The sequence below is a fragment of the Schistocerca piceifrons genome, chromosome X, assembly GCF_021461385.2.
Source record: "Schistocerca piceifrons isolate TAMUIC-IGC-003096 chromosome X, iqSchPice1.1, whole genome shotgun sequence".
NCBI lineage: Eukaryota > Metazoa > Arthropoda > Insecta > Orthoptera > Acrididae > Schistocerca > Schistocerca piceifrons.
Genome location: NC_060149.1, coordinates 424,460,929 through 424,486,191, shown reverse-complemented (window position 1 = coordinate 424,486,191; position 25,263 = coordinate 424,460,929). Strand labels below are relative to the sequence as shown.

General features: G+C 41.9%; 1 protein-coding gene across 1 annotated transcript in view; it reads left to right on the top strand.

Annotated features, from left to right (window-relative positions):
- Nucleotides 1–7,223: 7,223 nt before the first annotated feature.
- LOC124721982 (dedicator of cytokinesis protein 7) overlaps nucleotides 7,224–25,263 on the top strand; it is a 274,882-nt gene continuing 256,842 nt past the window's right edge. Inside the window, exon 1 of the mRNA XM_047247149.1 lies at nucleotides 7,224–7,388. Coding sequence (XP_047103105.1) covers nucleotides 7,348–7,388 — 41 coding nt within the window. The 5' untranslated portion in view covers nucleotides 7,224–7,347. The remainder of the gene's footprint in view (nucleotides 7,389–25,263) is intronic.

The following is a 25,263-nucleotide window of genomic DNA, read 5'->3' as shown; positions in this document are numbered from 1 at the left end:
ATGATGACTTGATTATTTGGATAAAGTAGTGATGTCCACCTGAAATTTTTTGTCAGTTTGTGCCAAAGAATCTGTGAGAGGGATCTTAGCAAAAGTGATACCACGCCAAAGCTAACAAAATGGTCATAACTGCTTAGATTGAGAGCTCCCAGTCTATTGATAAAGTCAGCTGAGTTACAGATGTGATGTGAGCTTTTGTGAACCAACGATCTCACAAAAGAAGCGAGTTGTTTGGCTAAGTCATACCACTGTAATAGTAGTGAGTGTGGCGCAATTAGGATTTTTTATGGGTGGAGCCCCCCCCCCCCCCCCCACACACCAACGTGGTGACTGTAGATCTACTGTCACATCCATATTGTCAGCTGCAAATCGATGAATTCACTGGATGTGGGGCTGTGATATTGTCCACACATCTAGGTACGATTACATACTAACATGGGCCCATGGAGGTGATAGAAGTGGACGAAAAGCTATGATTAATAGAGGTTTAAGGGCAGAGGAAAAGAAGTGCCTAGACACGTGCCAAGGGAAAAAAATCTCTGCAACAGTCTGGATGGGTGTTAAGAGCAGTAGAGGGTTTCCTAGCTATCTGCAACAGATCGCGTGTGGGTAAGATTAGTTAGTGATTGGGTGTCGTGTTACACTCGGTACCAGTGTCATAGCTTTGGTTCGTCATAGAGTATCAACCAGAATCGACGTGAGATACTGCTGGGCTGGGCACTGACGATGTCTCCTGGGCCAGCTGCACTGTCTGCATACCTGAAAAAGCCATAGCCGTCATATTAGTGGTCAATTGGTCACAGAATCGATCGCACACTGTAGGAGGTAGTGTGGGTTCTGTTTGTGTTTAGTGTGCAGGATTTGGCTTCCCTGCTGCGACCGGTTGAGCGACTTTGTGACTCATCTGACTGTGCCAGTCAGCTTTACTGTGATGCAGGGGTTCACCATTATTTGCTTTGTTTGTGTGGCTTACTTTGTCATACGAGGTTAAGTGTCCCTACTAAAGAGTGTCTTTGGACGATTGTCCTTCCACCTATGGTTGTGGTCGTAGTTTCCCAGATTCAGATGAAGGGGTTGTCTGAGTATCTCGAGTTTCTCTATAGTCATGCACAATGTTTTTTGAATACCTCTGAGAGAGTCTCGAAGTGGTATTCATTGTAAAGGTCTACAGTGCTTGTGTATCATGGAGCATTGCTTGTGATAGGTAGCACCTTGTTCTGTACAGCCTGCAGGCGACGGATGCATGTTGGAGCTGCCTGTCCCCAGACTGGGGCTGCATACATCATAAAGAATCTAAGCAGTGTAACGTATATGGACCTCAAACCCATCATATTCAGTGTACTTTGTCACTTTGTCTGTTGAGCATTGGGTAAAGTTGTTTAAGCCTCGCCTGTGCTCGGTTGGCGAAGTAATGCCCCCCCCCCCCCCATGTTAGGTTTCGGTCCATCCAGATGCCTAGGTACCTGACTCTCTCACGACAACATATTGGTATTGGGCGTGTGTGTAGTGTGATTTGTCAGCAATGTTTGTATTCGTGCAGTTGTTTCGGTCTGCGAGTTAACAGCACTGTCTCACACTTGTCGATGTTTAACATGCTCTGATTCCAATCAAGTCTCAGCTGCTCTGAGTGCAGTCTGTAGTCGTGAGTTGATGTGGTTTCCAGTCTCGCACTAGGATGGCGGTGTCATCTGCATAGATGACAACCATCATATTACATGTAAATGGTAGATCGTTTATGTAGAGGTTAAACAAGAGGGACCCCAGGATGTTCCCATGGGGTACTCCAGCTTGTATACCACGTCATGTTGACTGTTTGCCCTGAATGTCACTGTTGAAGCATCTGTTGGAGAAATATGAATATATGAGATGTACCAGTCCATCGGAGAAACCAGCATCGCCAAGTTTTGCGCATGAGGCCAGTGTGCCAGAGTTGATCGAAGGCTTTTTCGATGTCTAGGAACACTGCTCATGTTGTTTTGTTGGTATTGTAGCCGTTTGTTATACGTTCTGTTACGCAGATGAGTTGTTGTGTTGTAAAGTGATGATTCCTGAAGCTGAATTGCTCTGGTCTCGAGGTGACATTGTTGATACACTGCCTAGTAAGGCATTTCAATATTACCTTCTCAACAATCTTGCTGAGCAAGCTTAGCAAGCTGATGGATCGGTAATTTTGTGGGAAGGGGTGGTTTTTTCCTGGCTTCTTGAACATTTGGACCTTGGCCGCCTTTCAGCAGGCAGGGAAGTGTTAGTGTTGTAGGATGACATTCGTGATGTGTATAAGACATTCTATGGTTTTGTCTGTGAATTACTAGACGATGTACTTTTGAATGCCATCAGGACCAGGAGCTTTTCTAACCTTGGTGTGCTTAACAGCCCACATAATTTTGTGTGTGCTAATATGTCTCATAACGTCTAGTGCAGGCTGGGCTACAAGTCGAGTAACCTCCTGGTCCATTTCAAATGCGAATTCTGGGTCTGAGGGACCCACATTCGGTATAAATGACGCAGCAAGTGTTCTAGCCATGAGCTCTACCTTCTCCTCCACGGTGTATGCAGGGCTGGTCGGTCCTTGTAGAGTAGGCAAGTAGTGTTTCTCCTTTGTGTAGTGCGAGATTCCACGCGCCTGGTCGAGTGGTGTCCAGCCCAGCGAGTTTCTGGTCCCATTATGTTGTTTTAAACGTTTGTATTTTCTCCCATATAATTCCCTCGAGCCTGTTAATGTGCAGTTTGAACAATGGGCGCCTGTTACTCTGCCAGTATCTTCTGTGATGGTTTCTCATTGAGATGAGGCCCAGGATTTCCTGGGGCGGGGCTATTGAGTGTTGTGGTGGTGTAAGAACTGGATTGGCGTGAGTCGTTTCGTCCAGGACAGAAGCATTGAGTTCTTCAATAGACGTGCATAGCTTCATGTGTCTCTGGGGTATGACTATCAACCATGTCCTCGAACTGGGTCCAATTCGTATGCTTGTAGTTTAGTTTCTAGCGTGGTTCAATATTCTGCAGTGTCTCTTCCATGTGCAGTGTTAGTGGTAGGTGATCAGGGTCCAGATTGTTCTCAACTTCGACGTTGAGGGTGCTTGTGATACTCTTGATGAGAGCTATGTCTTTCACGTCTGGCCTCTGTTGTCTCTGTGTGAGCATGAGCATGGGTACATCTAGCACTACTAGTATGATGGAGTTGCGGCCTATTGAGTGTTCGTACACTTTTCTGCCCTTAGTGTTGCGTATTTGTGAGTTGCAGTCTCGATCTGTTGCGTTAGGATATGCATCAGCGATTACTTGCAGTGCTATGTTGAATAATGTGCTGATATAGCATATTATGGTGTTCTGTGGCGAATTCTATAGCGATATCAGAGTGATGCATGCTTCAGTGAACTTAACCCAGGCAGCTATAGCCTCTGTCCTTTCGAGTTCAAAGAGCTCTATGATCATATGCTCTATGTCTTTGTGTATGATGATTGCTGTGCCGCCTCCCTCCATGCCACCCAGTCGGTCGGTACGATGGACACAATAACCTGAAATGCATAGGCTTCTGTGCAATTTGATTAGTGTCTCATTCAAAAGAGCGAGCTGGATGCCTTTTTGCTCCATGACTGCAACTAGTTTAGTCCTTTTGTTGTAGATCCCTTTAACATCCCAAAACATGGTCTTTGTCAGAGTTCTGTTGTTTGTGTAACAGGGTGGGTGTGGTGTATTATCCATGAAAGAGTGTGATAAGTGCTGTGAGAGAAGTTTGTATGACAGCCATGCACAGTGTGGTGCACAGTGTGGCGACAAGGTTTAAGACCCCGATGAGAATTTTAAGGAATGCTTGGCTGGAAAATAGTGGCTCCCCTACTCCACCAATTGTTGTTAGGGCGTTGTTCTTGTTGGCCAGTAAGACAGTAGGCATGCTGTTGGCAGATGGTTCTGGTGTTGGTGTGGTGGATGGGCCAGCTTGAATGTTCGTGGTGCATGTATCTGCTTGTGGCACGAGAGTAGTCAGGGTCAGAGATTTACTGTCTGCTTGACTGTGTGCTTGTGTGTTGTTGGCCTCTTGTTGGTGTATTTGTTGTGATGTTCTTGTGTTCCCTCTTCTGTTGTTGGTGTCCCCTCTCCTTCTCCGGGCTCTGAGCACTATGGGACTTAACAGCCATAGTCATCAGTCCCCTAGAATTTAGAACTACTTAAACCTAACTAACCTAAGGACATCACACAACTCTCCTTCTCTGGGTTTTGTGTGCATCTGCCTTGTCTGGTTGCATGTGTGTCACAGTCTGTGACTACAGGGAGTGGGGTTGCGTTATGTTTAGGTGCATGTGTTGTAACCAGTGCAGATGTAGTGAATTGTGTTGTCTGAACAGACAGTTTGTTTGTTACTGGGGGTGTTGGTTGTGTTTGTGGTGGGCACTGAGGGTCCACTGCCCTCCCCTCACCACTGGTATCAGCAACTGTACCAGTTAAGAAGACGCCACTTTTCACTGGGCATGGGAGGGGGGGGGGGTGTTGGAGCTGGTCTGACGATTGCTTGGATGTTTTTGACGTTTTTGCGCTTCAGCGCCTCTTTGTACACATCACACCCTCTGACTCTGTAGTTGGTCACATGTTGCCTGCCACAGCACATTTGCATTGGTCTGTTTGGCTTTGTGTGCACTGTTGTATTGTGTGGTTGTGCACACATTTATGGCGATGGAGTATCAGACTGCAGTATTTAGCCACATGACTAAATCGCTGGGCTGGCAGCTGTGGCATTGTTAGGTTAGCTGTGGCAGTTCATGTACTTCTACAGTCACTGCCATGTGGAATGGAATACCTTCTGCAGGTCGCAGGAGTGGGCCATGTCTGCCAGTTGGGTACGTTTTTTTCGTGTCCAGAAGCCCATCATGAGGCTTGTGCTTAAGCATTCCCAAGGGCAATGAGCTCCTCTTGTACTGTCACATTTGGGATACATATGTCCGCTCTCTTTATCACAAACTGCTGTGTTCTTTCTTCGCCAGCTCTGAACATGTAGTGTTCTCCTTTCGTTCCCTAAGGAAGTCGAGTAGATCTTTGTATTCAGCTTTTGTTGCCACATACAGTGAGGTTTTGTTCTCTGAAAGTTTGGCGTAGAATTTTGTGTTAGCGTGTCTTCTCGCGAATGCTTTGTTGAAGGTACTTTGGTCCTCATAGTCGTGAATGATGACTGGAGGAAAACCAATCTGTGTTTTGTTACCAACAGTGGCGGATTGGTGGTTATTTTGCACTTACACAGTGTAGTTCATGTTGTTACTCCTTATGTGTATTGTGCTAGTGGCTGAAACTGTGGGTATTGGCAAGAGCACTTGGCAGATGCCTTGTAAGTTTGTGGGCTCACTTGTTTGTGCGTTTTTCTTCTGTTTGCGCTCTGAACCTGCGACCTACAATGGTTCATCTTCATATGTCTGTTCTTCCTCTGAGGTCTTCAATGCCAGCGATTTTAGCTCCTGGGACCTAAGCAGTGAGAGTGGGTGTTTTAGAATTGATGCAGGTGGTGTCTCAAGTATGTATTTTTCTGTTTGCACTGAGAACTCCGGTGTGAGCTCTTCAGGCTATGTGGTCTTGCAGTCACATTCTCGCTTCCCGATCACAGGGTCCCGTGTTCGATTCCTGGTGGGGTCAGGGATTTTCACCTGCCTCGAGATGACTGGGTGTTTGTGTTTCCTCACCATTTCATCCTCATTCACGGAAATTTTGGAAATTTGCGGTAAGGACTATGGGACCAAACTGCTGAGGACATTGGTCCCTAGGCTTACGCACTACTTAATCAAACTTAAACTAACTTACCCTAAGGACAACACACACACCCATATCTGAGGGAGGACTCGAACCTCTGATGGGGGGAGCTGAGTGAACCTAATTCATGAAAGTGGCAAGATTGGACTGAGCAACGGTTGGGAATTTGTACAGGCGCTGATAACCGTGCAGTTGAGCGCCCCATAAACCATCATCATCATCATCTTCTTCTTCTTCTTCTTCAGGTTCTGGCGTCCTCATTGGTGAGATAGAGGGCATATTCATTAGTGTTGGAGTAGTTAGTGTGTGTGATTGTTGTGTTACAGTTTGAGCTTTGTCGTCGCCAGCCATCAATTGGACAATGCACTCCCATTCCAGGGCCATGACCTCTTGAGTAGTGGCGAGCAGGACAGAGATGCTCACAGGAACAGCAGGTACCTCTATCATTTGTGTTGCATGCATCATACTGCAGGTGGTAGGATGGGATCTGCTGGGGGAATTTGCCATCTCCCTGGTGTAAGGATTTTTTTAGGGATACACAATACTTTTGCTTTTCTCCTTGAGGGGAAAAGGCGTAATGTGTGTCCTACAGAAGTGGGGAGTCCCTTCGGCTTATCTGAACGAGGTACAATGCGTGGTGCAAGAATGTGTAGGAAGAAGAAAAAAGCCTTATCCTATGTGATCAGGCCTCTGGCATTGACGTGCCCTACCACAGATCAGAGAGTCCGGCTGGGGAATGTGTAACCGAGGGTCCGGGAGCTTTGAGTCAAATGCTCTTTTCCACTGAGCTCAAGAGTGCTTCAGTAGATTTTACGACAGTTTTACTGTTTCGGACGGCACGGCTGCTTTCACCGCTGTTTCGTCCTTGCTGCCGCTACCGCTGCTTCGATCCGCTGCTGCTGCTGCTCGCAGCTAGTAGCTGACGGCCGTCCGCTCACTTCGGCTGCCGCGGTGCTAATGACCTGCTGACGCATAGACATCTTCTCGGGTCGGCTGCCGGGCTGCGAACGACATTTGAAATTCATTGTCGAACGTTCTTTTGTAGCGTTCCGTCAAGTGTGAATCGGCGTTTTCGCTGTTGTTGATGTTATCATGGCTGGCCTAACTTAATATGAGTGTTTTTGATCCTAGTGATCAGATATAGGGCTTTGATGGTTATAAGGAAGTTCGGAAAATAGTGTTTAAGACTGACGATCTGAGATCAGACCATTGGTTGACTGGATCCGGCATGAAGATATTTACTACACCTCGATCTTACGAACGCAGTGATCTCTGGACGAATGTTACAAATAATATCTATGCTGTCAAAACAGCGTTTATGTCAAAGTTCATATACAAAGATACATCTGTTCTGTTGTTTGGTTTGTGGGCGTGATATAAACAGAGGGGCGAGGTACTGGGGACGCTGGTTTACTGAATGGTTGTGCAGCCACAGTTTTTTAAAATTAGGAATGTCGCGCAAAGAGTTTTTCGTATTGGCATCTGCTCACTTTAATTGTGCTTTAGTTTAGTGTATATCATATAAACTCATACGGGAAATAACGTCATCGTTTATTTAATATGCCGCTCACGAATTGAGAGTGGGATGTTCATTGTTTCTTTCGCGTGTAGTACAACATGGCATGTGTTCAGCGGGCATTCGCACAGAAATTGTCAAAGTAAGTTTACCCTAGAATGACTGCAAACAAATTTGTTAATGTAGTCTGTAGTTCTACATTTCGCCTTGTATTATATTACACTTGCGTCTATATCGTAAGTAATTTCACTCAGTCAGTGATCTCATTAACTTTCACAAATGCTCATAACTATTATGTGGATGTTTAACTATACACCCGAAATTTTCTTCTAAAACCTCGGTGTTATTTAAATGCCCTATTTCTCTTGACTGAAGTTGGTGTTAAAATGTAGTACACGATATACCTAATAAACATCACATAACATATAGAACAAGTATGTTGCAGTTTTAAGAAATCTCGCGTCATAATCTAGAAGTTGTGTCGCCTATTACATTATCCCTCTTACTTAGGCATAATTTAGAAGTAGTGTAACATTTACATTAGACAGTCTTCCAGATTCTGTTAATTGAAAGTCAACCTCTTTATTCCATGTCATCCTTCAACCTTAGAACTGATTTACTGTGTCAGTTGTTTGGGGATATGCTGATTGATATGGACACCAAGCCAAGGTTTCATGAGGCATTTTTATACACACAGTTCATTTTCAGAACTGAAAGAAGCACTAAGTGACAGAGGAGTAAAGCCATGGACTGTCCAAGGCTTGAAGCTGAGACTGTTGGATCTGTAGACCATAAAATGAATTGAGTCTCATTTGTACTACCTGAAACTCCAAGTAAATTTAAGATATATGTGCAAATGTTTTCACGAGATACGTTTAAGCAATCAGATATGTACTTAGTGGCTAGCTGCAGTCTTTTTAAGGCAAGCTTTCTGAATGTTTGAGGTTAAAGTATCAAACAGCAGTTTTCAAAAACAGTGATACATGCTATTCTTCTCTTACCTCTCTGGCGACTCCCTCAAATGAGTCTGACAAATGCCAGAATGGTTCCTCTGAAAAGGCCAACTGATTTTCTTCTCTTACCCAAAATTTGTTCTACGACAGTTAACTATATTTGATCTGTGTGGTAGCATCTGTGACTGGCTAGACTCCATTATTGTAAACCATTTCACTTCAAATGTGTTGGTTCCTAGACATCTTGGTCACATTAAAAGACATCCTTTCCCATAGGTGAATGATGAGTTGCAGCCTACTATCGGATACATGTAAATAGTCCTGGAACTCTAAATTTAATCTTTGCCTGAATATTTCACAGGATTCTAAAATGCAAAAGCTGAAGCCAGCAAAAAAAAAAAAATGAATGAATAGATAATGGCTTTCAGTTGCTGAGAGTACTTTAAATGTTCCATTCCACCCATAGAATCAATATATTAGTGAGGATATTTTTGGCTTAGACTGAATCTGTATAAATCAGTAACATAATTTATATTGTCACACAGTTCAGTCAATGTGAGAGTGCTTTTTTTCTAGTGTACCAAGCATAACCAGTCACAATCCACAACTTTTTTTATTATACCCAACTTTCATAAAACAAAGAAAGAAAGAAAAAATTGTTACCGAGCAACATGTCTGAAGTCCATGTCGCTCTGCAATGTAACTTTTCAGTAGATCCAAAGATGAGCCTAATGGACTGCCCTAGCAGTCATTTGTGGGAGTGAAATAAACAAAACTTGGAGCTATTTGATTTCAGTCTTTGTCTTTATCACAGATGATCATGTCATTGTTTCTTATGAGAAGAGGTCTTTGACTTTGACTACGAACCACTTAAGCATCATATTAAATTGCATTGTTGTATAGAAAAGGTCCTAGGCTGAATGGTGAGTCATGCTTAGACATACCATGGTGGCCTAATGGTTGTGATGACTGTTCACAAAAAGTGAGAAATCAGGGTTAAAGTCCTGATCTGACACCAATTTTGAGTTGTCACTACATAATCATTACATAGCAGGTTCAGCATACCTAAAAAGTTTGTATTTGCATGTTTTCATATCATTGCACTTTCATTGACTTCATCTCTATATTCATTTTGGTGCATTTAAGAAATTTCATCCAGATTTATATTTTCTGTAATTTCCCTAAATCCTGCCCAAGGAGCTAATAAACTGCTTCCCCTCCCCCATGTCAGACCTACTTTTCTGCTTCCTTCTTTTTTGCAAGGTTCTCTGTGCTCACTTGTGACACCACATTGTACTCTCTTTATGCACAGGCTGTCTTTCTTTTCTTGTTCACTGACTTCTTACATTCTTCCTCCACTTTGCCATTTAGTTTCCTTTTTGCCTATCTTCCTTCCTGTGTGTTACTGATGGGTGACTGATGTATTTGACACCTAAAGGATCACTGGGTAACATATAATTCCCACCTCTTGGATTGATACATGACTCACACATATTCCATGGTAATAAGGGAAGGGTGGTTGTCTGAGCTGGTGTCTTTCCAGTTCCCAGTTGATCCCCTTGTCTGAAGTTCAATTGGTATGAACACTCATCTAAGAAGGTTTAGTACCCCTATGTGAGGAATCCCAGAATGAAGAAATACAACTCCAGAGATGTTAGCAATTGTGGGGGTTGAAAACGCGATGAATACATCAAACCAATCTAGTAAGCCTCCATTCAACAAACAGAACTGTAGTTAACCCAAGGAAATGATGAACCATCCAGTTAGTGCATAGTGTCACACATGGAAGGAGGTTAGAGTTTTGTTAAAGTCAGTCTTGTTTGTCATTCAGCAGGGAATGGACACAATTTCAGGCACACTGAAGTCATATTCCCACCTGTATAATAGAACCCTGTTAATTGACACAGACAGTGCCATGTAGGCTCAAACACTATTGCGAGCTACTCTCCTATGTGGATGCCCTGTTCGTGTAGAGGTCCATCGCACACTAGATTACTCGTGTGTGTTTATTACCACCCAGTGGTTTGACAGTCTGACCAAGGAGGAAATCCAAGTTTACCTTTTCAATCAGGACATAAAAGCAGTACAATGGGATATGAAGAAGGTAGATAATAAATTAGTGCCTACCCTCACCCTGTTCGTTGCTCTTGCACGATGGAACCCTCATCAAAGTTCAAGGCAGTCCATGGAGTTTAAAATCCTGTATACCAAACCTGATATATTGCTATCAGTGTAATGTTTCAGCTGTACTCACATGTCCTTTAAAAATGCAACTAACTTTTGGGAGAGATGCACGTTAGGGAGATTGCCCACTCCCTTCCCCCAGTACATTAACTGTACAGGAGACCATGTAACTTTGTCCTGTGTATACTATGTGTCGCCAATTAATCCTAGGATTTTTATCTGTCACTTACCCTTTCTTTTGCCTCTGGCAGTGTTTGTTGATGTGAAAAATGCCAAGTTCCATACTCAGGTTCAGAATCTGTGTTAAACTGTAGATCTCCCTGTAGCTGGCTGGGTAAGTAAGTTTGAAGATCAGAAGGAGGCAGTGACATACCACCTCCAATAAGACGATGCTGAGTAAAGCACTGGCATGTTCAAAACAATCTTTAGATTGATGACTGCCTTACTTTTCACCTCAATGAATGGGCTACATAAAGGTAAAAGGTCTCACTGTTGCCTGGGAAGTATTTGTCAACCGAAAGCCTTCCATACCACTGTCTGGCATTCACAGCACTATTCTTACTACGCTGTGACCAAAAACAGGGCCTACATCTGACTTCTCTGTGATTCACATGTAAGTGCTCGGCAGAGGGTTCATAGAACCATTTTCCTTATTTCTCTGCTTTTACACTCCTGAACAATGTGGAAAAAATGAACACATAAATGTTTTATTTGAACTCTGATTTTTATTATTTCATGAAAATGTTTTGTCACAACAAAAAATGCCTTTGTTTTAATTACTGCCACCCCACCTGATGTGTGCTCTCTCTCTCTCTCTCTCTCTCTCTCTCTCTCTCTCTCTCTCTCTCTCTCTCTCTCTCTCTCTCTCTCTCTTCCCACTATTCCACAATAATACAAAAAAGGTGCCCTTATTTAAACTTTTGCCATGTCCTCCATCGAATCTCTCTGGTAAGGATCTCTTGCCGTGCAGCAGTACTCTAGAAGAGGACAGATAAGTGTAGTGTAAGCAGTCTCTTTACTAGATTTGTTGTGTCTTGTAAGTGTTCTACAGATGAAACAGTCTTTTGTTTGCCACTCCATCATTTTCTGAATGATGGTTCCAGTTTAAGTTACCCATTATTATCATCCCTAGGTATTCAGTTGAATCAACAGCCTTTAAGTCTGTGTAACCAAAATTTAATGTGTTTTTTTTTTTTTTTTTAGTACTCATGTGAAGGAACTTAAACTTTTCATTGTTAAAGGTCACTCACCATAGGTATAAACATACACATCTGCAGCCTCCAGTGTAGTGTAAATTTAAGATGGAACAGTATTGAGACGAATTTTTTGCTTGCTTCAGCCCAGCAAAGGTGCAGACCCTTGCCCAACAAGCGTGGAAGGAAATGAAAAGGCAGAGAGAAATGTTCTTCCCTGTCACCATCTCAGAGATACTCCTCAAAGGCAGCACCATGCAAAGACATTGTGCAGCCAGCGTCCACTTCATTGGTGTGAATTACCAACTGGTCCTCTACCTTAGATACAGCTAATAAGCCTGGGGAGGAAAACCCCACCTCTGAAGAAATAGTGGAGCAGAATGATCCTCCTCAATCCAGTAGTTGAATGCATACAAATTGAGGCACCCCAAAGCTACCGCAGTAATTACAACTACCACATTGTACATCTCTCATCCTGAAATATGGCTGTCCTTCAGTGGAGTGTATGTGGCTGCACATTGCATAGAGCAGAGCTGCAGCTGCTATTACATTCACAATCCTCAGCTGCTTTATGCCTGCGAAAATACACTCTTGAGACCACACTGATCTTTTATGCTTCACTCTGGAACTTTATGTATCTTGGAGGGAACTTCAGCTAGCAGTGGTGTAATGATGCTCATCTTAAACACTATCCAAGGTTAAATCATTCAACTGAACACCCAGTTACAAGCTGTTGCTGTGAACATTTTGTTTCCAGAATTACATGTTCTAGTGTGACATCTAGACACCCATATCGCTTCTCATCAGGGCGGATGTACTATGGCTTATCACTCAGCTCCTAACACCTTTCTTGCTGCACGGTGACTGTAGTGCCCATCATATCATTTGGGGCTCTTCCAGAGCCTGTAGGTCTATGTGAGCCATGCTCCTCGCATATATTGTGGACCAACTTAATATTCTCCTTTTCAACACTTGCGAAACCACATCCAACATCTATTTCAGCTTCTACTCATTCAGCGTCACACATGGGTATCTCCTCCTGCAGCACACAGGTTGTCCTCTGTCTAGAGTATTCTATTGTTTCAGATGCACACTCAAGAGGCCATTCCCTGTGTGTAATTCACTTACATTCCATACATTAGATGATGGCAGATTTCTAAAGTTGGCTCTGTTTCTCATTGGCATCATTTGAGAAACAACAATTCCACAGCAGTGATTACCAGGTAGAGTACTTTACGAATGTGATCTTTATTGCTGATGAAAGTTTTGCAACAAACCTTGCTTGTCCAGTGGACTAAGGAATGCTGAGTCATGGTTCACATGCAGAGACAAAATCTGTGTGTTTTTTAATTACACCACACAGTGCGGAACTGAATCCATTATCAACAAATGTGTACAGAGAGCCATTGAATTATCAGAAACAGCAAAACAACCACTTGGATCACTCTTGTTAATTTTACTCCCACTTCTGTATGGGAAATTTTGTTGTGTTTTTGACCAAAAAAAATTGTTTCTTCTATACCCGATATGACCATTTCTAAGGATATCATTGTGGATTCTGTCAATATAATGAACATCTTTGGTTGGTACTGGCATCTTAAACTCCACACTTTACCTTTCTGCCTTCATACCTCAGAGACGAGCAGCAGTGGCTCAGGAGATCTCATTCAGTTCTCATAATTGTGAATGCTGTAACACAATTTTTACTGGAAGGAAGCTGGTGCGTGCTCTTTCATTAACACAACCCTAAGACTCATTACCAGATATAATTCACATTCAGGTGTTGTAACATCTATCTCCTTATGGCAAGCAGTTTCTCATCCATCCATACATACATACATCCATACATACAATATTTGGAAGCACAGCAAATTTCCTATACATTAGTGTGAAGCCACCATAATCCCTGTTTCTAAGCCTGGTAAGGATAGGTACCTTTCTTGCAGCCACTATTCCATGTACCTCTCCAGTAGTGTCTGCAAAGTGACAAAACAAATGATCAGTGGGTTGCTGGTAAGGTGACTTGAGTCTCCGAAATTGCTAACAAATATCATATGTGGTTTTCATAGGCATTGCTCTGTAAAACTTTCTGCAGCAGTGCAACATTGTAGCTGTACGTTTTGATGTGGAAAAGGCCTAAGACCATGCTGGAATAAGAGTATCATCCATATAACACACAGATAAGGCTTCTGAGGCTGCCTGCCTCATTTCATTCGTGAGTTTTTAAAAGACTGGAGTCTTTTTAATGTACGCATATATTCAGCTCTGTTGAGGAATTTTTTTCAGAATGATGTACCTCATGGCTCGTGCTGAGCTTAACATTATTTGTCATACTCCACAGGGGGCTCGCAACTCTTGTATGTGTGTGGCAAGTGTGTAGTCCCAAGCCATTGGAGGACTTGTTCCTTTCCTGTGCTGCAGTTTTACTCTCTGACTAATTCTCTAGGACAAGTTCCCTGCTGACAGCGTATCTAACTCATAGGATGTCAATTTCAATTTGACCCACATTGTTCCTTAATTTTGTGCCAGTTATTTCTTTTAATTTGTGTTCAGTTCCCACTTCTGGGTTTACCTCCACCTTTTTCAGTATTTTTACAGATTGTGTAGGCTATGTGAGGAAGGTTGCGCCTACCAAGCATGGTAGTGAATCCATGTAGGTGGGGTCGTTACATACCCGTACAGTGGTAGCCCATTGACCACACAGGGATTGCATTGTTGATGCCCAAGCTGACACCACACCATGTGTGCCGAGCAGTGGTGCCTGTTCATTCGCAGGCATGTGAATTCAAGCATTGACCATATTGCTAGGTAGCCTTTGCTCTGGCTGGATGACATCTGTGGCGAGAACTCTCATTTGGAGTAGGCAGCATCATGGCAGAGATTTGGGATCATGAAACGAGCAAAGGTATCAGCCAGTGGCCATGAGGTCCCAGCAGTGTCTTCAGACAGACCACAATTTAGTGCTGATTCTTATGATCCTAGAACTTTACCTCCTTGACTGTGCTATGGGAGGAAAACCAAACCAAACTACTTGTGAGCAGTTACTGATTTGAACCCAAACAAATGGTTGGTCCTGCCCCTCTACTAAACCAATGTGTTTTGTGGAGAAAATTGAAAACATAGTTGGTGAACTCTCTTCTCTTAGGATTTTGCAAAGTAGTTCCATCTTAATTAAGACAGCAAATTGTACACAGTCCTGGCCTTTACTGTGTATAAACAATTTGGTGGTGCACCTGTTACCATCACACCCCATAAGAACCTTAATATGATACAGGGATTCATCTTTCACTGGGACCTTATGCTGCAGGCAAACAAAGAACTGTGCAAACACTTAAAGAGACAAGGGATCCACTTTGAATGTTTTGTACGTTGTGGCCCACTAGATTGACAAGGTAGACAACAGTGCATTTCTCCTCACATTTGAAGGGGATTCACACCCAGAAAAGATCAAAATCGTGTGTTACTGCTGTGATGTGAAGCCATGTTTCCCACACCTGATGCAATGTTTTAAATGCTAACACTTTGGACATACAACTTCCTGGTGTACTTACAACCTCATTTGTGGAGACTGTGGCTAACCACTTTATGAAAATTAACCATCTTCTCTACCACCTTTCTGTATCAGTTATGGGAATGATCACCTTCCCCAATCCATAAACTCTGCCAACCTACTAAAGGAATGCAAAATACAGGAACTGGAAGTCACAAATCATCTTTGATATTTTGAAACTCAAAAAATATGATCATTTGTTTCTGATCTCAGTGATATCAAACTTTGCTGCTACTGTGGCCAGGTCATCAGTTGTATCTGGTATATTTACTCTCTTGACATTGACATCTGGTAATAGTGCAAATAAACTTGACTATGATGCTGATAGGCCTGCCCTTCACATGGTTCATGGAGCACCATCTTTGGGTACCACTCCCTGCTGTCAGCTGGAGAAGCAGCTTCCTCCTTCAGCATCTACGGGTGACAAGGATGACTCTTGAGAACCCTCTCTCCAGAAATCAGAGCTCATACACCTAACACCAGCCACTGCCTGAAAGAGCCGTGGACAGTGGGTCCCAGGATCGCACAGCCTTTTTTCTGTTTCTACAGTCACAGTAGACAAGCCCTCACAACAAACTTGACCATGAAAAGTGGTGTTGGTGGAGGAGAAAGAAGAGGAGGAGGAGAAGAAGAAGAAGAAGAAGAAGAAGAAGAAGAAGGAGGAATCTTGGCTACTCTGGGACCCCAGAGGCACCAACTCTCCTCACACTGTCAAGCTCTGAACCAATGTTTGTTGATGTTCCACATCCATTGGTGAGAGACAGTGATCCTGGTGTGTGATCTGTCCTTTTGGCCCCTTTATGCCTATCCAGGACACCCTCAGCTTTATGGTCCAATGGTACACCAATGGGTGTTATTTTCACCTGCTGTAACTACAACTTCTAATTTTCTCCTGTTCTGCAATTTCTAAGAAACACACTTCACTAATGACCATTCCCACGCTCTATGAGATTACTATGCCTGTGTTGGAGCTGTACTGACCCTGAGGCAGGTGGAGTCTGCACATTGGTTTGCACTGATTTCATCAGCGAGTGGATTCCCCTCCATACTATTTCTGAAGGAATTGCATTGGGAATGCAAATGACACTACTGATCACCATTTATAATGTTGAGTTGCCTCCATGCAGTGCACTTACTTACTTTGCGATGACCACCTGAATCCAACAGCTGTCTCCCTCACCTTTTTCCCTACTTTGGGATTTCAGTGTGTACCACCCCCTGTGAAGTAATACTAATTTGACTGGTAGGGGCCTTCTGATTGACCAGCTACTTTCCGATTTTGATCTGTGTCTCCTCAGTGACAGTACTCCCACCCACTTCAGTGCCACCCATGTCACTTTTTCAGGTATTGACATGACACTCCCCTCCCCCAATCTTGTATTGTAGGTACCCAACAATTTTTGCAGAAGTGACTACATTTTGGTGAGCCTTTACCTTCCTTGTTACTGCCCAATGGACCAGTTACCATATTGTGATATTCAAAGAGCCAAGTGGCAATTGAACACCTGTGCTGTGTCCACAAGGTTGTGGGATATGTCTTCGATGCCATTACCTGCACTGCTGGAGCTGCTGTTCCCCTTTCTGCAGGTGCCTTCTGCCACTGGCTGATGTCATGGTGGACCAAAGACATTACAAAGTGTCAAGATCCTCAAAGGGTCCTGCAACATCCAAGGTGGTTTCCTCCACAGACCACCTTCCTCATTTTCAAGTGGGTTCATGCTAAGACTTGCTGTCTAATTAAATGCATTAAGAAGGAATACTGATAGTGCTACACCCCCTCTTTGGTAGTGTCTTCCCCTTCGTTCCGTGTGTGGGCCAAGCTCCATGGTTTTATGGGCCACCAAAGATCAAAAAGTGTCCCTGGTCTCTTCCTTCAGTGCTGTATTTTTACTGAAGTGTCGGTTCTTTCTGAACACCCTTCATTTCACTTAGCAACATCATTGGCGTCTTCTTCTTACCCGTCTACCTTTCCATCTCATAAGTGTCAAGTTGAAGACATCTTCCTATCCGTCCCCTCCTGCCAGGCTGAATTATCTAATGAACCTTTCACTGATCTGGAAATGCTTCAGGCTCTTGACTTGTTACATGATATGACCCCAGGTCACAATTCAGTTTATAACCAAATGATCCAACATCTGATTGAATGTTACTAAAATGTTCCATTTACTCAGTGGCTTAAACAGTATTTGGCTAGAAGGTGGTTTCCCTTTGCAATGATGAGATAGTATCATTGCCTCAGTCCTTAATCCAGACAAAATCCCAACATCCATCAACAGCAGCTGACTGATTAGCCCCACCAATGTGCTCTGCAAGGATGGTAGCCAGATGATTATGCTGAATTCTCCTCTGGGATCTTTGTCTCCTTATCAGTGTCATTTCTGGGAGGTATGATACGCAACTGGCCATCTGGTTAGGTAGGAAACAGCAATCTGACAATCATGTTTCTAAATGCCAATGGTCTCTTTTGACCTATATAAGGCATACAACATTGATTGGCACCATCACATTTTACAAACCTTCCATGACTGGGACTTTTGAGACTCCCTACTACTTTTTGTTCACCAATTTTTACCCCACCAGTTGTTTTGAATTAAAAAAGAGTTGATACAACACACAGCTGTTACTCTCTTCCTCATTGCCATCAATGGACTAATGACCTCCCTAGGACCATTGGTCACCCCTGCACTGTATGTTGACAAGTTTTACATTTGGTATAGGCCCAAATCTGTAGCCTTGGCTAAATGCCAGCTCCAACACACCATCCAAGGGCCTCCACTTGGATCCTTTCTAATGACTTCCAATTCTCTTCCACAAAAAATGTGAGTCATACAATTCTGTCATTGTACCATGGTATGTCTTGACGTATAACTCTACTTGGGTACCCAACCCTTAGATGTTGTTGCTCAGTGCCAAGTTTTGGACTCCTCTTTGAGATATATATATATAAATAAAAAAAACCCTGACATAGCTGCTCCATATTCATCAACTAAAGAGTAGTTGCATATGAAAGCTTAACACACTCTGCCCACACTTCTCAGAGTGCATATTGTGCTACTCTCTTCTGTATTTACTGAGCCCTGGTTGCATGCTTATTGGACTATGGTTGTCAGGTTTATGCCTCATTGGTCCCTTCAGCTTGGAAATTAGATTAGATTAGATTAGATTTACTTTCATTCCAATTGATCCGTAGTGAGGAGGTCCTCCAGGATGTGGAACATGTCAGAAAAACAACAATACATGACAAATATTTAAACTAAAACAAATAAGCTAATGTACCATTCCACAGGTCCCAAGTGGAATGATCGTCATTTTTTAATGAACACTAAGAGTCATTTTACAAATACTATTGCACTGAATTTAAAATAAAAAAGTTTTATATTTATTTATAAGGTAAGAAACATGTAATACAACTACTGTAATACTTATTTACAATGAACACATTACTGCACTGAAATGGTGCAGAAGTTAGATTATACTTACACACACACACACACACACACACACACACACACACAAATTTTCAGTGAACACATTACTGCACTGAAATTGTGCAGAAGTTATGTTGTACTTATATACAAATCAGTTGGTTTTCCTCAGAAATTCATCAATGGAGTAGAAGGAGTTGGCCACCAATAAATCCTTTAGGCTTCTCTTAAACTGAATTTCATTGGTTGTTAAGCTTTTTATGGCTGCTGGCAAGTTATTGAAAATGTGTGTTCCTGAATAATGCACACCTTTTTGTACAAGACTAAGTGACTTTAAATCCTTGTGAAGATTATTCTTATTTCTAGTATTGATTCCATGAATTGAGCTGTTGGTTTGAAAAAGTGATATATTTTTAATGACAAATTTCATTAAGGAATAAATATATTGGGAAGCTGTAGTTAGTATCCCTAGTTCCCTAAACAGGCTTCTGCAGGATGTTCTTGAGTTCACACCACATATAATTCTTATTGCACGTTTTTGTGCCCGGAAAACTTTAGCTTGGCTTGATGAATTACCCCAGAAAATAATCCCATATGACATTATGGAATGAAAGTAAGCATAGTATGCCAGCTTTTTCATTTTTATATCCCCTATGTCTGACAAAATTCGCATTGCAAACAGAGATTTGTTAAGACGCTTCAGCAGTTCTGTGGTGTGCTCCTCCCAGTTGAATTTATTATCAAGCTGTAATCCCAAGAATTTAACACCGTCCACTTCTTCTATCTTCTTGTCATCATATGTTAGACATATACTCTTGGGACACCCCTTACAAGTTCTGAACTGCATGTAGTGTGTTTTTTCAAAGTTTAGTGACAAAGAATTGGCTCGGAACCAGTGATTAATGTCTACAAATATTTTATTGGCTGATCTTTCTAAGACTACACTTGATTTGCTATTTATTGCAATGTTTGTATCATCAGCAAACAAAACAAACTTGGCATCTGGTAATGTTACTGATGAAAGGTCATTGATATACACAAGAAAAAGTAAGGGCCCCAAAATGGAACCTTGTGGGACCCCACATGTAATTAGTTCCCAGTTGGATGATGCCTGATAGCTTGATACATGTCTCTTTCCTAATAACACCCTTTGTTTCCTGCCAGAGATATAAGATTTGAACCATTTTGCAGCATTTCCTGTTACACTATAATATTCTAGTTTACTTAAAAGGATATTGTGATTTACACAGTCAAATGCCTTTGACAGATCACAAAATATACCAGTTGCCTGCAATTTTTTGTCTAATGAATTAAGTACATTTTCACTGTAAGTGTAGATAGCCTTCTCAATATCAGAACCTTTTAGAAATCCAAACTGTGACTTTGACAGTATGTTATTTGAGATAAGATGGTTATAAAGACGACTGTACATTACTTTTTCGAAAATTTTTGAGAATGCTGGCAACAGTGAAATTGGACGGAAATTTGATGCTATTTCTTTATCTCCCTTCTTAAACAGTGGCTTAACTTCAGCATATTTCAGCCATTCGGGAAATATTCCACTGATAAACGACTGGTTACACAGATAGCTTAATATGTTACTTAGCTCAGAATCACATTCTTTAATTAACTTTGTTGATATTTCATCATACCCACTAGATGTTTTTGATTTTAAAGATTTTATGATGGACATTATTTCTGTTGGGGTAGTGAGGGTCAAATTCATATTATGGAAGTTACTTGAAATGTCTGGTCTAAGGTAATCCATAGCAGCATCTACCGAACCTGACAACCCCATCTTTTCAGTAACAGTTATAAAATGTTTGTTAAAAAGTTCTGCAACACTATACACATCTGTCACCAATGCATCATTTACTCTTAATGCTATTTGTTCCTCTTCATGTCTGGTTCTACCGGTCTCCTCCTTCACTATATCCCATATTGTCTTTATTTTGTTATCTGATATGACTATCTTTTCCTTGTAATATATTTGCTTTGACATCCGTATTACAGTCTTTAATATTTTGCAGTATTTCTTATAATGTGCTATAGCATCAACATTGGAAATGTTTCGGATTGACAGATACAGTTTTCTTTTTGTTTTACAAGATACCCCTATTCCTCGAGTAATCCATGGCTTCTTTGTAGACTTTGCTCTAACCTTGGTAAGTTTTGGGGGAAAGCAGTGTTCAAATAAGGTAAGCACTTTATTAGCAAAAATGTTATATTTTTCATTCATGCCATGAGCACTGTAAACATCAGTCCAGTGAATGTCTCTGAGGAGTGTCCTAAAATAATCAATTTTTGGCTTACTGATTACCCTCTTGAGCTCAGATTTAACAGATTTTATATCCTGTTCAGTATTAACATTTAACAGAAGGAACTGCATGTCATGGTCTGAGAGGCCATTGACTATTGGTTTTGTAATATAATTTTGTTCATTTGACTTTTCTATAAAGATATTATCAATGGCTGTTTGTGAGCAAGTGGTTATCCTAGTGGGGAACTTTACTGTGGGAATTAAGTTGAATGATAGTGTTACTAACTCAAATAGGTTCTTATTGGGAGAGTCTTTAAGGAAATCTACATTGAAATCACCAGCAACCACTATTTCTTTGTTTTTGGTTGTTAAATGGGCCAGTACAGCTTCAAGGTGGTTTACAAACAGATTAAAGTTACCTGCAGGTGCTCGATATACACTTAATATTATGAAAGATTTTTTGTGAAAATCTAATTCTGTTGCACATGCTTCCATATGCTGTTCTAGGCAAAATTTATGAATGTCTATGTTCTTAAATTTATGACAGTTCCTGATGAATGTGGCAACTCCTCCTTTCTCCATTTCTGATCTACAATAGTGAGATGCTAACCTAAACCCTGTAACACTTAAAAGTTCTATACCAGTGGTCACATGATGTTCAGAGAGGCAGATTATGTCAGCTGGGTTTGAAGACTCTAATTCATCTATGCAGATAGTTAATTCATTAATTTTATTTCTCAGTCCTCGAATATTTTGATGCAATAAAGATAGCTGACATTTCACATTGACTGACTTAAAATTGGATGGAGTTAAAATATCTGCTGACAGTTGAAAATTCTTAACCAATGGCTGTTTATGTTGATGTAATAAGCTGGAATTATGTTTTTTGATTTCTTTCTCAAACTGAAGGTTTGTCTCAGTTCTAACCTCTCTTAAAATTTGTTTTCTTTCTGTCCTCCCTACCCTAAAAAAGGGTCTTTTCTGAATCCTATAACCACTGGTATTTTACCACTCATGACAGTGCCTCCCCCCTTTAACTTTCCTGCTATTTCCCCAGCCAATTTACCCTTCCCCTTCCTGTTGAGGTGAAGGCCATGCCTAGTATAATCCCACCTACTGACAGAATCAACATGAACCACACCAATGTGTGACCCCGCACCCGACATGAGCAGCCGTTCCAGCTCCAAATTAACTCTCTTGACAGAAGAGTTCAAATGAGGTCGGTCATGGCGCCCAAGAACAGATACAAACTCAACCAATCACTGGACACATTCCATCATTGGCACTTGCACCTTCCATACTATTCATTTAGACAGTCTCTTAGCCAAAGTAGGGTCTTCCCTCTTCAGGATCTGTGATACCAGTTCTTGCTCACTTTTGCCATCAGCATCTGACAATTTCCTAATCATCCATCGTATCACATTCTTTTTGCGTACATCAACCCCTGACACCCGCCCTTGGGTGGGATTAAAGTTGGACTGTGTTTCATGGCCTTCTGCCAAGATCTCCAACCATATGTGCTCCCCGTGACCCCCTTCCTCCCTGGCCAGGGTTATTACCCAGACCACTAATTAGGACCAGTCTGTTTCAAGCTCCTTAAGTTTGTCACCTTCATGACCTTGTGGCTTCTGTTCCTCTGTTTTTCAGAACTGTCAGGATGCTGCTGTCATTTACACTGATAGCTCTAAAACAATGGAGAGGATAGAATATGCTTCTACATTTCCCACCAGTCAGGAACAACGTTTGTTGCCGGGAATGTGTAGTGGTTTTATAGCAGAGCTCATAGCAATTAATAGAGCCCTACATTTTATTAAGCAGTGTTCACTCAATCATGATTTAACTTATAGTGACTCAGTAATCATCTCCAGTCCATTGATTGATATTACCCCAGTCTCCCCACAATATCTGCTATTGAAACTCTTCCCTCTGTCCTTAATTGTGCAACCAGCTCAGTTGTCTTTCTCTGACTCCCAGGTCTTGTGGGTATCCCATGCAATGAACTGGTTGACCATTTGGCTAGAGAAGCAATTACTCACCCTACATCTGCTTTTATGATCCCAGTTACAGATTTGCAGTTGCAAATAAGATTTCTCTTCAGAGATGGAGGAACATCTGGTAGACTACCACCTCTACTAATAAATTCTGCATTATAAAGGAGACCGGTGCTGCATGGGACTCATCCATCCAGTCCAACCAGAAGGAATCCACCACCCTATTGTGCCTTCGAATCAGTCACCTCCAGTTTTATTTTATGCAGTGAGCCACCCCGCATGTTGCGGAGCCTTACAAACAGTAGCTCGCATTGTGCATGACCTCCTGGATTCTTCGCCTCTGATGTTGAAGGATAACTTGTGGACAATTGAAATGGTTCTCCATTTTCTCTGTGAAAGTAGTTTTTACTTTTTACTGTCTTTCCTCTTAATCAGGTTGGGCAGGGTTAGTTATGAGTGAGGTTTCTCTCACCGCAGATGAGCCTTGGGACTCCCCTTGTCTCTGTACTGGTACTTCTGAATTTATTTCTCAGTTCTGGCACCTAAATTGCTTTTAGTGTCTCAGTTTTACCACTCCTACATACAGGGAGTGAACAAAAATATGGAAATGGCGCAAACACTTCACTTCACCATGCCTAATACTTTGTAGGAAAATTGCTGTCATTCAAGAAACGGATAAATGCAAGTTCTGCATGGTTTTCAAGAGAATCTTATACTATTCTTCCTGCAAAATAGTGGCAAGTTCAGGTTGTTATGATGCAGGTGGACAGTGATTATACACCTTTTCTCCAAAGTAGATGGGAAGGGCTCAATAATATTGAGATGTGGTGATTGTTGTGGCCAGGAGAGATGTGAGAGTTAATCCTTGTGCTCACGAAATCAGTCCTGAATGACGCCAGCTGTGTGAGCAGGGTCCTTGTCATCTTGGAATACAGCATCATCATTGTGGATCAGACGTTGTACAGTGGGATGCACCTAATCAGCCAGAATGGTCACATAATCCTTGGCAGTAAAGTAACCTTGCAGAGTAACTGTGGATCCCATAGGTTACTACAATATGACTGCCCAAATCATTACTGAACCCGCACCATTTTTTTTCACTCTTGGGGCGTAAACTGTACCAGAATTTGGAAATAATGTGAAACAAGGCTCATCCGACCGAATTACTTTCTTCCATCGAGGTTTTATGGCTTTGGCGCCACATTTTCCTGTTATGGGCATTTGTATCATTGATGAGTGGTTTTGGAATTCCAACTCACCCTGCAATGCCCTGTTTATGAAGCTCCCTTCATGTTGTTTTGGTGCTGACAGGATTCACACATGCAGCATTCATTTCTACAATGACTTTTGCAGTTGTTATTGTATTATTTTTTGTCACAATGCTCTTTGATAATCGTCCATTACAGTCACTCAACACACACTTAGCGTGTGATGTTTTTCCACTTTCCCTGTATGCAGTATAAATCTTCAATATGTTGTCTCTTGAAACACCTTGATTACAGAAGCACCCACCATATGAGCATCAACAATTTTCTCACATTCAAATTCACTTAGTTTCAATATAATGCACTCACAACTACACAGAACACTGTTCTGACCACGATTGACACTTGCAGCATATTGAGGACATTGCACAGCTGCTGTCTGTGGTCAAATACAACAGCACGACCTGCAGAGTTGGCTAGCATGTGCATTTATGTTCGAGCATACATTTCTTGTGATTTTTCTGTGTTTTTGTCCAACCCCTGTACTTTCATAATCTAATCAAACTTTCACAGATGTCACTAACTCCACATGCACTAGCTCTTGACCAAATCACTGGTGACCCCTCATTGTTTAGTCTTTTAACCACCAACCAACAAACTTTCTTTGCCATAGCAGTCAACCCTATTGTTGGATCATCTCCTGTCAGGCATCTCAGGCACTCTGTTTGTCTGTGGTTTCACAGTCTGTTACAGCTCTCGTGGACCTGTTTACTTGACTGGCAGCTTCAGTGTCGTCTCAAACATCTCTATCCATGGAGCATATTCAATAGCTTCTACCATTCTAATATGTCAGTTCTACTGCTGTTCCATTTGTCAGAATCACTTCTGACATCTATTTTACCAGGCAGCATGCTGTATCTATCTTCAGAATGTCCTACACATTCTAAGTGGCACCTCATGGGAGCAAACTGGACAGTTCTTTTTCATTTGTATTGATTTTTGGTCCATTCAGTGCTAAACTATATGTGTATAGTACACTAATTGTCATAAAAAGAGCTGGACCTAGAAGGACAAGGCAGATTGTGGCCACTGTTGGCAGGCAGCTAGATTGTACCACAAGTACAAAATGATTACACTTTTAACTTTGAAAGACTAACATTTACTGCTCTTCACAGCCACAAAATGTGCATGTTAGTGTGGCGTAGGTCCCCTATGGTTGCAAATTCAAGCATCCAGACGTCATGGGATGGAGTCAT